The sequence below is a fragment of the Pantherophis guttatus genome, chromosome 1 (genome assembly GCF_059756535.1).
Source record: "Pantherophis guttatus breed Tessera chromosome 1, ASM5975653v1, whole genome shotgun sequence".
Taxonomy (NCBI): domain Eukaryota; kingdom Metazoa; phylum Chordata; class Lepidosauria; order Squamata; family Colubridae; genus Pantherophis; species Pantherophis guttatus.
The window spans coordinates 328,904,607-328,918,576 of record NC_142063.1 but is presented as its reverse complement, the minus strand read 5'-3'; the positions used below and the strand labels follow the sequence as shown (position 1 = coordinate 328,918,576).

At 37.8% G+C, this 13,970-nt stretch overlaps 1 protein-coding gene across 5 annotated transcripts in view; it reads right to left on the bottom strand.

Moving 5' to 3' along the window:
- Positions 1-13,970, bottom strand: part of SRRM3 (serine/arginine repetitive matrix 3) — a 205,120-nt gene that overhangs the window by 44,232 nt on the left and 146,918 nt on the right. For all 5 annotated transcript variants that reach the window (XM_060693164.1, XM_060693161.1, XM_060693166.1 and 2 more), the window contains 2 exons: positions 8,804-8,938; positions 4,288-4,368 (listed from right to left, as the gene is read on the bottom strand). In XM_060693164.1, coding sequence (XP_060549147.1) covers positions 4,288-4,368; positions 8,804-8,938 — 216 coding nt within the window. The remainder of the gene's footprint in view (positions 1-4,287; positions 4,369-8,803; positions 8,939-13,970) is intronic.

The following is a 13,970-nucleotide window of genomic DNA, read 5'->3' as shown; positions in this document are numbered from 1 at the left end:
AGAATGACAAACACATCACTGCTATAAATGCTCAAGGTCTTTTTAACATCCCTGGAGAGACCTGAAGGGAGAATTTTAATTGAAATCTGCTGTTCCGGGCCCCCTCCTTCCATTTCTCCACTTTTTCCTCACTTCATGCTGGGTCAATATACTTTTTTATCCATTGTTTTTGTCCTTTGAAGCCAGTAACCCAATATAATGGAATGTGTGTAGAAACCCTACTAACTCATGGTATTACATTCTTGCTTTCCTGCCCAGAATGAAAAGTGTTCGTCCATTCAATCATTTCAAATTCTGAAACATTGTATTTCTGGACAGAGCCTCCCTGTGAGGATTGAGGCCAGCGGGACTAAAGGCAAAAAGTTAAGATGATGGTTGCAACTATATAATCAAATCCATCAACTTTTTTGACACTCTCTCCCCTGTGATATCCTGCTTGAGGCAATTGCTGCCACCGTTGTTTCTAAAGGCTTTGCCAATCCCTATAAAATATCTTAGTTCACCTGCGAGGCAGCCATTTTGCCTTTGTCAAAAGAGACATTTCAGGTTGCTCTTGTTTTGAGTAATTATTTACTGCATTTACCAAATGGCTAGACAAATCTAGTTGGCTTGATAGACACCAAACAAGCAAGACTCATAGAAGAAACAGAGTGAATAGCAGATAAAGCCAGATAGTTTTACCACTCTATAGTTCCTCTTTTTAAGTGCTTCTCACTCAGTCTAAAAAAAAACTTTGTTCCTCAAAACAGTCATTCTCTGAAAAGACTAGCACATTTAAGCAGAAAACATGGAAGATTGGTGGGAAGAAAGAAAGGAAATGGGTGTTCCTGCTCCTTGGTCTACATTGCCTCTCACAGCTTGTTGCAGTTCACTATCCGGCTGGAGATATTACCAACAGAGCTGGGCAGCCATTCATATTTTAAAAAATATGTGACACAGGAGCAGGCTGGTCTTTACATTAAGTGGGAGAAACTGGAGATGTCAGTTGTGGTTGTGATATCCTCAGCATCTCACTTTGATCCATTTCTTTCTGATGTATGGGGGTCTCAGCCTTAATTGCACCCTGAAGATCAAGGGCACTGCTGCCTAAAAATGTCCAAGAATTGGGGAATTTCTTCGGCCAGCAAAGCTGAAAAAATATGCAAAAATTAAATGTGATATGATAGCAGTGTTCCAATATTTGAGGGGCTGCCACAAAGAGGGTCAACCTATTCTCCAAAGCATCAGAAGGCAGGACAAGAAACAATGGATGGAAACTAATCAAAGAGAGAACCAGCCTAGAACTAAGGAGAAAATTCCTGACAGTGAGAACAATTAACCAATGTTAATTGGCTTGCCTCAGAAAGCTGAGGTTCCAAGAGTTGCAAAACTCTGGAGGTTTTGGAACTTCCACTCCTGGAATTCTCAATTAGCAAACACACCTGGAAGTCAACAGCTAGAGAAAGGATGGAATCATTTGGAAACAAAGATAATAGGCTGTCTGGTTCTGTTACTAATCTCTTAGTCTTCATTCACAACTGCTCCTGTTGCCATGCCTTCCTTCTTTAATGGATGTGAATCATGTTTAGTGCAAAGACCATCATGCTCAATTGTACAGGGAGCCTCCTAAAGTCCAGCTCTCTCTCACACAAAGCAACAAAGCCAGGTAATCCTTTGGCAGCATCTTCACAGAGATCCAACCATTGTCAGATGCTACTGATGCAAGAGGTTTTGCTCTCTGAAGCAAGGGTGAGATGGTGTCCACCTTCCCCATTCCCTTTACTGAAGGCCATTTGACTGATAAAGTGAAATTTAGATTTATACCCTGTTTATCAGGCAGAAACTCAAGGCTCTGGCAGCTGAGTAGCATTTTTGCCTAAAGCTGATGGCAGCAAGCTACCGGTAGTTTAGTAGATAAAGGCTCTGTTCTCAATAGGCAGAACAGCTTGGGAAGCTAAAGATAATCTAGACAGCTCATTCCTGTTGTCTCCTAGCATTTATTACTCAGGTGATTGCTTCCCTTTGCTTCTATATAGCCAAAAAAATGGGTGAGGATGGACAGCCCAGGTGGGGAGAGGGGAACCAATTGCCCTTTCATGGGGTCTACAAGAAAACTTTTCCAAGTCCTTCACAAAGTCCAGGCAGAAGAAGAACATCATGGTTTCAAAATCCAAGGGACTGGTTTGGACAAAACACAGCAGCACTTTTTCATGCGGCTGTTGATAAAAATAGGATCGCCAACATGATTGCCAACGTCCGATGATGGATATGGCACAAGAAGAAGAAGTCCTTCACTACCTTTAGTCACCTGGTGGTCTTCCTACTCCAAAATATATCTTTTTAATTGAAAAAGGTTTATTTGGCATGGGGGTGGGAGTGTTTGTTCTTTCAGTTTTGATAGTTTCCAAGGTAGAGTTTTCTCAATGAGTGTAGAATAGGGAAGGATTCAAAGTCTCATTTTGTTCCATCTTCTCGCAACATTTATATGTGTGTTGTTAATACTAATGCTACCAGTTCCGGCTGCAGAAAACCAGATGAGCCCTTGATGGTAGTAAGAAGATACAGAACACTCTAATGCTTTATTGCCACCTGGTGATTATCTTGATTTATGCAGCCCAGATCTGGTAACTCTGTTAACGTGCATGCTTAAAACAATGAACCATTTAATATCATATCTACCTTGCCCACAAGATGGCGACCATGGAAGACTTTATATTCTCTAGATATAAAGGTATGTGTGTGTGTGTATGTATGTATGTATGTATGTATGTATGTATGTATGTATGTACCCTGTTTCTCCCAAAATGAGACATCCCCTGGTAATAAGACCAATCTGAGTGCATGGCAGTAAGGCCAAGCGCTTATTTCAGGGTTCAAAAAAAATATAAGACAGGGTCTTACTTTCAGGGAAACACGATATGTATGTATGTATGTACCGGTATGTATGTATGTATTTATATTTCTATAGCCATCTGTCTCAGCAAATGACTCTGGACGGTTCACAATTCAAAACATATATTACAATTAAAATTTTAAAATCATTTTGAAATAATTAAAACAGTAAAAAGCATTAAAACAGTAAAAAAAAAAATGTCTAATTCAAAATACATATAAAAGCAAGGTATCTGGCCTGTTAACAATATACCCAGGAGACAGGGCCCTTGGCACATGTTGTGCCCCAGACCTGCGAGCATAGCCAGATTTTTAGTGCTTTATGGAAGGCTAACAGGGTTGGGGCCATTTAATCTCCAAAGGGACACTGTTCCACAGTTCAGGGGCCACTGCAGAAAAAGCTCGCCTTCTAGTCCTTGTCAGCCGACATTCTTTGGCTGACAGGATCATGTGATGTGAGAAAGACCTGAAGAGATGCTGCTTAAGGAATGGTCAGGTAAGAGAGGACAGAGCCTGGAGCTACATAATGGGTAGAGAACGAGGCTCAGAAGGAACTCTCCCTAACTTCTCAGGCTGTAAAGGAGATGGCAGGAGATTTGTACTTTCAGGCATGCACGATTTTGTCAGTATAGTTTTACAATAAAAGTAGAATTAGTTCATCTGATAATGTTTCCTGTCTGATTTACCTGGGAAGGCTGCCAATAGATTAAATTTTATTGAATCAGATATCAGCCAACTTTTCCAGCTAAGGAGGGAGTCTTTTTGCCAGATTCAGGGTCTAAAACCTTCCTAACTTCCCTAACCCATGCTCTCAAGATGTTTTACCTTGGCAACTATGACTTCCCTAATGTCTAGATCATTAGGAAGGTGTAGCCCATTGCAACTGGAGAGTATCAGGTCAGAAAAGGCTATCAAATCATTGATTCAACTAGCCTAGTAGTTCTCAACCTGTGGTCCATGGACCCTTGGGGAGGCTGCAATGTCATCACAGGGTATACATGAAGGCTTGAAGAAATGTTACGATTTAAAATTTGAGTTAGGGCTTGGGAGGTTCATGGCCATGGACCATGGCCACAAAAGGGTGGTGGTGGTGAAGAAAAGGTTAAGAACCAGTGATCTAGCCTATTATATAGTAGACTATTCTACTTGGCAGCAGTGTAAGATTATTTTTGATGCAAAATGCATGCAAGAAATAGATGGTAATACAGAGATACAGAAAACACTCTTTTCTGCCATCTAAGGATCATTCTGGTTATTTCAGCCTAGTTCTGGAAGCCCTCAGTATAGATCTAATTAGAGATATCAGGAATCACACTTAGAATTTTCTGCATAAATGCATGAATGAAGCAGTTCGATTGGATAGCCCATGATTCAAGTCATAGACTTCCAGATATCAGTTCCATTGAAGAGACTCACCGGTTTCTCCGGTGACCTGATTTTTTTTTCTTTTTCTTCTTTGGTGGTGGAGAGGTGGAGCTACTAGATTGTCTCTTCAGCCTAAGGAAGAAGTAAATAGAAGACACTCAGTCATTTCTTTAACGATTTCTCACAGCAGAAGAGTAGATTTGTCTGAATCTGAACTGCACCACTTTACAGGGTACAGTACATGGTACAGGTAATGACTAAATACTCATCTTATATAACTACCAATTCATTTCTTGACATGCTTATTGGTTTTATTTTCATTTGCAAGTCTATCACTTATGTGATCCTTTCCGCAAACTAATTGCAGGACTCTATGGTTGTAACTTGAGGACTACATGTAGTATCAGTCAGCATACAATGTTGAATCAAGTCAAAAGGGAGCTCCGACAATCCCAGAAGAGTAAAAAGAGAGTTCTCCAACATTTTAAGAGCAAAGACAAAAATGATAATATCTGTTTTATAATAAACTTTAGATACATAATATGAAAACAGCTGCATAAGCAAAAAATGCATTTCCTGATTTTAGAAATATGTGTTTGCTATGTTTGAAAATAAGTCTTTATTTGTGAGCCGTGGTGGTACAGAGGTTAGAATGCAGTAATGTATTGTAAGATAACTCTGCCCATAATCAGGAGTTTAATCCTGACTGGCTCAGTGTTGACTCAGCCTTCCATCCTTCTGTGATAAATAAAATGAGGACCCAGATCATTGGGGGCAATATGCTGACTCTATAAACCATTCCGAAAATGCTATAAAGCACTAAGGCACAGTATATCAGTCTAAATGATACTGCTATTGCTATCTTTGCCACTATTATTTCAAGCCAGAGGAGATGTTTGTACACTTGAAGACCCTCAGTTGATGGATTTAAGCTACCTCTAGGAAAGGTCTTCCCTCACAGGGTTCCTCAGCATTTGTCCCCCTGCCTTCACTTATGGAATAATCTCTCGAAAGAGGTACATATTATAGTTAGTATTAGCATTTATCATTGTTTCAAACTTTCATATATATAAAAGCTTAATTATTTCTTAATTATTTTTTGTTTGCTGCTCCAAATGATGCATCAGAAGGGAAGCAAAAGAGAATTATTTAACATAAACATGCCTCTGTGTGCGTGTGTGCATGGGTGTGTGGGTGTGGGTGTGTTTGTGTATCTGTGGGTGTCAGTGACAACAGCATTTCTATAGTATTCTCTCTGGGTGACATAGACAGAAATTAAAACCATAAAATAGAGAAATGGAAAATAAAGGTAAGATTAAAAGCAAATTAAAAGAGCAGTGAAACTAAACCAGCAACAGTAGAGCCAAGATATCTATCACTTAATACATAAAAGTGGGCCCCTTTACAGGGAGTATAGATATGATGACTTCATTTATTTCACAAAACGGGTCTTGTGTGTCTATTTCTTCATATCATCATGAGGGATAAATCAGGAAATGACCTGAATTAAATAGAAAGCTGAGAATTGTCAGGGTCTTTTCCATACAGAATTAACCGTCGGGTAAAATTATTGGTCCTTAAAATTGCTGAATGCAGAATCCTAAAATTATACATTGGATTCATGCAACACTCTACAGTACATCCTAAAGGGAAAAGGGAAACAAAACACAAGTACAGTGTTCACAGCATAATATTATCCAAAATCCCATTTTATAGCTTTATGCAATGGCCTGTTTTGCACAACATTCTACAGTCATGACTCAGTTGCCATAATATCCTGAATCACAAAATGTTTAACTTCATTTTTGCATGGTTTGAATTGGAAAGGCCTTCAACTATGTTCTAACCCCTGCCAATTACTAACTAATCACTGCAGCATCCTTGGGATTATTTGATCATCCAGCCTGAAGACTTCATAGCAAAGGTGAGGTTGGGGCCATCTCATGTGCTGGAAAGTTAAATTATTTTGTCTTGTAATTTGCTTTGGAATGTTTGGGAACAAAAAGTGGGGAATTGATGGTGTAAGTAATTCTTTTTTCTGACTAGAAAAGGAGAAGGGAAAGGATCCAAGGAAGGAAAGGGGTTGGTGTTTGGGAGGAGAAGGGGAGGGAGAGGGAGAGGGGAAAGAAAAGAGAAGAGGAGAGGAGAGGAGAGGAGAGGAGAGGAGAGGAGAGGAGAGGAGAGGAGAGGAGAGAAGAGAAGAGAAGAGAAGAGAAGAGAAGAGAAGAGAAGAGAAGAGAAGAGAAGAGAAAAATCAGATGCAATGTTGAGGAAATTCCAGAAACATCTGTAGGTTTGGTCAAAAACTGTGTAGTGATGGCAATAGTGTGATGCAAACAGACAGACAGACAGACAGACAGACAGACAGACGACAGAACTTCAATTGCACCATAATCTTGGCTTTTTTCACCACACCCTGCAGACATCCCTGATGAATTCTCTTAAATTCATTAGTCTGCAATAATGAAAAGAAGTCTTACATAATCAGTAAAGAAAGTAGATATAAACTAGGCAGTGTCTGTAGAGATTCTCAATCATCCAGGTCATGGTTGTCCCAAAGGTGCTTTTTCAGGAGGCAACTGGACTTTCTTTGTTTTTTCTTTTGAAGATGTTTCACTTCTCATCCAAGAAGCTTCTTCAGCTCTGACAGGACTCCCACTTCCATTCCCCACTGTCCTGTCAGAGCTGAAGAAGCTTCTTGGATGAGAAGCGAAGCGTCTTCAAAAGAAAAAACAAAGAAAGTCCAGTTGCCTCCTGAAAAAGCACCTTTGGGAAAACTAGACAGTGGTTTGAAGTTATATTTTTGGTTACATTTGTACGATTTATTCCCCATTCAAATACTTTGGCATTGGAAGCCTGCCCCTAATAAAGCATAGCAGAGATGTATAAATATTATCCCTTTTAGCTGCGTACAACACCTGGACCTGACCTGGTTAAGAATCTAGCAGCCACTTTGCATGAATCTTCATTTGTTTCTTTTGGGTCTTAGCATGTTGTGCAAACCCAGCTTATTTACAGTATCTTCAATGTTGTATAATCAGGTTATTCATAAAGTGTGGAGCCACCTGCACAGTATGTAAATTAATGTGGCCTTTGGGGGATTAATCAGCCCATTGAAGTCTAGTCTCCTGAGTGCTGTCAACTTTGACACAGATCTGACAATTAAAAAGATTGTTTTGGCCAGGGAAGAAGATTTTCTACCCCAGTTTAAAATAAACATTGGTACTTTACCAGTGAGATGCATAAAAAAGGCACATCTGGGTATTCTGAGCATGAATGGACAGTCCAGAGAAAAAGGGTAAAATATAATTGAGAATTTAGAGGGTTTTATCTTGACATATGGGACATCTATTGTGGGGGGATAAAAAATCAAGTTGGCAGCTATAGTGTCAGGGAATTGTGCAACAAGTATCCAAATGAAGTCGGAGATGCTGACAAGAACGTGTAGTTTTATATATATAAATATATGTTACATCTATATTTACAGTAAACAAGATAGCCAGGCTAACAGGTGCATCATGAGGAAAATCACAGAGCATACAGAGCACACAGAAGAAAAAGGCAGGAAAAAAGGGAAACTCCCCCTTCACACCCATAGCAACCAATCAGAGTGCAGATTGCCTCATGCAAGAGCCAGCACTCTCAAATCAATCAACTATAACGGTGTTCTGGCTCACTGCACAACCCACTGCTTCAGCTACTAAATTTAAATATCTTAACATATAGTCACATAAAGATCATCAATGTGACATCAATGTACATAGAAAAGGGATGGGGCTTTAACTGTGGCTGCCATCTTGATTTTTTTTTGACATTCCCCCTCTATGGACACTCTTACTGCTACAGCTATCTTCTTGTCTTTTGATGGATTTTACTTCAAACCAAATACATCCAACTCCTTTTACCTTTCATCCTAGAAAATAAATAGCTAGCAAATCTGGTCACATGGAATTGCATAGAAGTCTGACCCCAAATAAGGGCGAGGAGATAAATAAGAAATTTTATCACTTCCAAAATTACAAAAAAAAATATCTCCCAAAGTCAAAAATTCCAACTGACAGCTGAAATCTAAGCTTTTATCTAAGCTAGAATTGCAATGCCATTGGTGGATGTGTGGGCTTATCCTAAGAAAAGTAGAAGAATCTGAGATTGTTCTACCAGTATTTACTATAATACTGCTTTCTGCATTTGTCAGGAAGTTAGTATTTTATTTCAAAATTTCACTGAAAAACCTCTCTTCCTAGGCATTAGAAAATAGGCTCAGCTGCTGCATCTGTTTCCTTGACTTGCTCATTTTAAGTTCTAAGTAAGATCTAAGTAAGTTCATGGCATAGGAATTGTTTTTTTAAAAAATCTATTTGGGTGTTATTATTTGGCAGATTTCAAAATCCACAGTTGCCATTTGAAATGAACCAACAGTAAAGCTCTTATCTGTAAAATTAAGCTTCATGTAATAAAAGAGCTCTGATTCAACTTCATAGAATACTAAAATCTTGCTAGAAAATCAGTGCACCTAACTTACAATAGAGTTTCCCTTGGAGCCATAGCTGATATCTGTGACACTTACCTGTATTCTTGGTGACTGCTGTCGTATTGGTAACAGTCAGCTGCACAGTCACACTGCAATGGGCAACCTTCTTCATATTCTGCATATTGTATGGCGTATTCTTCTCCATCTACCATATGATGATTTTCTATCACTCTGTCCAAGAAAAAAAGAGGAAAACAGTCCTTCAGAGCTTACCCAATATATCTAGTATTATGTGGAAAGCCCCACTGTGAATATGATTTTATTCATACTTGCACCAGGATTCTTTGTTTCTTTCACTGCACATTGTAAAACAACCAACCAAACAAATCTCATTGTTACTATAGGCCAGAATCACATTTAAACTTCTTTTCTGTAATGTTTTGTCAATATGTGTGTAAGTGTGTATATGTGGATGATATACAGTAGATATACATACACACATACCCATTCTAATTATAAGGGAAAATGGAGTGATTGAGCAAAATTTCAATCTTCAGCAAATTTGCAGGAGTTAATACATTCCTAGTTCAGATTAATTCCACACATACAGGTAATCCTCAATTTATAACCACAATTGAGACCAAAAATTTCTGTTGCTAAGTGAGACAGTTGTTAGGTGAATTTTGCTCCGTTTCTTGCCACAGTTATGTGAATCATTACAGTCATTAAGTTAGTAACATGGTTGTTAAGTGAACCTGGCTTTCCTATTGTGTTTGCTTGTGAGACATTCACAAAAGGTGATCACATGATCCCAGGACTGTCATTAATATGAGTCAGTTGCCAAGCGTCTGACTTTTGATATGACTATGGGGATGCTGCAGATATGACTATGGGGATGCTGCAGTGGTCATAAGCATACAGTCATAAGTGATTTTTTCAGTGCCTTTGTAACTTCGAACCATTACTAGATGAACTGTTGTAAATTGAACACTATCTGTACTTATAAGGCTGTCTACCTCATTTTTACACTTATGTGTTGAGTGGTTTTTTCTAAAATGCATTTGAAAAGTTGTTTTAAAGTAAGTTTTTGAATAAATTATCTTTCAAAATCTACTTAGATATGTGCATGTTGTCTAAAGATATGTTTTAAAATACAGGTAGTTCTCGACTTACAACCACAATTGAGGCCAACATTTTTATTGTGAGACATAATAACAACATTTCTGTTGTTAAGTGAATCTGGCTTCCCCTTTGACTTTGCTTGTCAGAAAATAAGAACTAGTTGCCAAGCATTTGAATTTTGATTACATGATCATGGGATGCTAGAAAGGTCGTAACTGTGAAAAATGGTCATTAGTCACTTTTTTCAGTACAGTTGTAACTTTGAACGGTCACTAAAACAACTTTTCAAATGCATTTTAGAAACACCATTCAACACATAAGTGTAAAAATGAGGTAGACAGTACCTCACTAAACAATTTTCTATGTCAAGGATTACCTGTACTTTAATGCATCTGAGTATTATATCACAAAATATGGGGAAAGGCTTCACCCAAAGGATAATTCTACTATCAACTCATATTGAAATTTATAAAATTTAAAAATGCACAAATATTGAGCACTTTTATATAAAAAATGTAGGAATATATATCTAATAATTTTACCACTACTTTGGAACGATCAGCTTGAATGATCTCTTTTGTGTCCCAATTGAAGTTTGCCTTAATGAAAGTAATATTTGTTGTGTTTGGCATATGCAGTTTCTGCACATTTATGAACAGTACAGTAATAATTTTAAACTGAGGAAAGGAACTCAGCTAAATAGAATGGTCAGGGAGGCTACAAATTCCCCATCAATTTTATTATCTGGAGAAAGACTGACAGTGGAGGCAGACAGTTCATTTGGACTTATATTTCTTACTAAAGTGAAATATATTAAATTGCTATTTTTAAGTTACTATAATTCACTCTTAATTTGCACATATAAATTAGCATCTTAATATAAATTAGCATTCACTAATCTTATACAAAGACCAGCGTTGTCCAAAGACTTCCTATGTCAGCATGCAGTTGCCTGGAGCTCCCATTTACACCCAGCCTGACATATTGTTCTTTCTAGCTGACCCTGACAGTACAGGCAATGTAGAAAATAGGGACAGCTACTGAGCTGGTAAGAGCAGGGTGAAAAGGCTGAGAGAAAGAGAAATGAAATATAATGGTTAGTAGACCAATATGAATTCTAGGACAGCCTTTTCAAGACAGCCCAGGGCAAGACATTTGATGGGATCAGAAGTGAGCAGAAATTTCAAGATCCACTGAAGGAAAGAAAGTATTGTCATAGGCAAATCTCCCAAGACAGATAACTTGTGGGAAGCCAAAAAAATAATACCAGAATAATAAACCCCTCCTTGCTTATCTCTAAGAGATAGATAGATAGATAGATAGATTGATTGATTGATTGATTGATTGATTATATGCCATCAACTCATTTTCTACCACATAGACTTTCTCCAGGAAGATCTATGACAATCTATAACAGAATAATAGAATAACAGAATTGGAAGGGATTTTGGAGGTCTTCTAGTCCAACCCCTTGCTCAAGCAGGAAATCCTCTACCATTCCAGACAAGTGACTGTCCAGTCTCTTCTTAAAAGCCTCCAGTGATGGAGCACCCACAACTTCTGAAGGCAAACTATTCCACTGGTTAATTGTTCTCATTGTCAGGAAATTTCTCCTTAGTTCTAGGTTGGTTCTCTCATTGATTTCCATCCATTGCTTCTTGTCTTGCCTTCTGGTGTTTTGGAAAATAGGTTGACCCCCCTCTTCTTTGTGGCAGCCCCTCAAATATTAAAACACTGCTGTCATATCACCCTCTAGTCCTTTTTTTAAAGAAGACTAGCCATATCTAATTCCTGCAACTGTATTTCATATGTTTTAGCCTCCAGCCACCTACCGGTAATCATCTTGGTTGCTCTTCTCTGTAATCTTTCAGAGTCTCAATGTATTTTTTATAATACGGTGACCAAAACTGGATGCAATATTCTAAGTGTGGTCTTACTAAGGCTTTATAATTGGTACTATCCTATTTAAATACGGAGTGTAAAAGTAGAAGAGTTCTTACTTAGTGAAGAAAACTTTAAGACTGAAAACTTTACTTTGCAAATAGAAAAGTATTTTAGCCTAAGAATTTTTGGCACATATTAGTCAAGTCAATTGATTTTTCTTTGCATTATGGATTTATTGGTACTTCCTGGGTATTTCAGAATTTGGTTGCTTAGCTAAGTTATAACGCTGCTTAAAATGAACCCTACCTTGTTTGGTTATATTAATAAGAGAATAATCACAGTTTTCCCCTGAATGCCATCATTCTGCTGAACAATTAATTCCCACAACATTGTCAAATTATTTACTAAGACTGTATTACTATTATTCTTCTCATCCTTCCTAGTATCTATCTCTTCCCACTTATAACTATAACCATGTTGCTTGTATCTTTACAATTTATATTGTTTTATTTGTTTCCTAGTATGGTTTGATTGCTTGTTAGTAACCTATGATGATCACTAAGTGTTGTATCTTATGATTTTTGATGAATGTATTTTATTTTTCTTTATGTATGCTGAGATCATATGTACCAAAGATAAATTCCTTGTGTGTCCAATCACACTTGGCCAATCAAGAATTCTATTCTGTTCTGCTCTATTCTATTCTATTTTCTATTCTATTCTATCACAAAAAATGACTTGGGTGCTGCATCTTGGATCAAATTCACAACTGCCAAAGCCCTCATGACATCTCTGTAAATACTATTTATAATCTAGATGACATTTTAAATCTAGGAATTTGGCTAAATTATTTCTTGGATTAGGTAGACTGGGAAGAGGAATCCCTTTAGTTGTATTTATTTATTAAAAATTAACCCATGCGTTGTCAATAAGAGTAAATTCTTTACTGAGAGCTGCCTGTCTTAAAAATTCCAAAAAGTATTGAATCAGCATGGAAGCAATGCCTCCACATCAACAAAAAAATCCAGCATGGACAAAAATAAGAGAGATTCACTATAACATTTGGAAATGTCACCCCCTCTGCCTTTGTCTCTGCTTTTTCAGAAAAAGCATATAATTACAATATTATGGCTGACTAATGTTTTTGGAGGTGGAACTCTCCAGCCTTCCCTTGGAAAGAAGTCAGTAGGGGGAAATTGCAGCAAGAGTAGTACAGCCCAGCAGATACTGCCTGGGAGACATTAATCTCTGCTGTTGAAGAAGCTTAACCCGATTATAAGCCAAGTGAATAATTGGCTGTTGTAAAGGAAATGAACCCCAGGATGTTTGAGGGAGCAATATTAGTGGGCTGGGGAAACAAAAAAAGGGAGCATACAGTAGCTTTTGGATGGGTAAAAAGCCTACTCATAGTTTTCTCCAGGATAAAAGATAAAGTATCGTTTGAGTCAAAGTTTGTCCTTTGGTAAGTTCATGGACATATCCATGAATTCTTCTGGTTAACATTACAGCCTTTTTTCTATTGTTATTGGAAAGCAAAATAGAGGAAAATTCTTAAAAACAGTATTGTGAGCTTCAGTTCATTATTGTCTCATGACAGAAGACTGAGAAGGGGATTGTATTGTCTGTGTGTCCAGTTTTTTTTGCAATAATTTGTGGGCAGGAGAACAATGAAACACAATACAAATGTTCTTCCATTGAAAGAAAGTTGAATCTCATTGCTCCCTATTAGATTTGACTTCGTGATACTGCCATGTATTCATAGCTGATACAATAGATTGCAAGCTAAAGAACAGCATCATAAAGCAGGCTATACATCCTTCACTAGTTCTATCACAAGATCAACCAAAAGAAGATTATGTTGGATCAGGCCAAAAGTCTAACTAATCCAGTCCAGGCAAGCCAAAGAATTGGACATCCCTGATCTAGACCAAGATATAGAAACTCTTCAGAATAAGGGATCCCTAAAACTCAGAGCCATTTAGTTTTGCAAGGTTGAGTTGAAGTCTGTTTTTTCCCATCCAAACCCTCTCAGCCTTCAGACATAAAGACAGAACCTCCATAGCATCATTTCAGTGGGCAGGGTGGAGATATAAAATTACTTTGTAAAGTTATTACATAAAGTTACTACATCATACTGATGCTGCCAGATGACTTTATCTAGAGATATCATAGGTAAGGACATAAACAAGAGTGGAGAGCCTGCTGAAGCCTTTGGGACCCTGTAAACCATAGGCCACAGATTAAACTCCTACCCTTT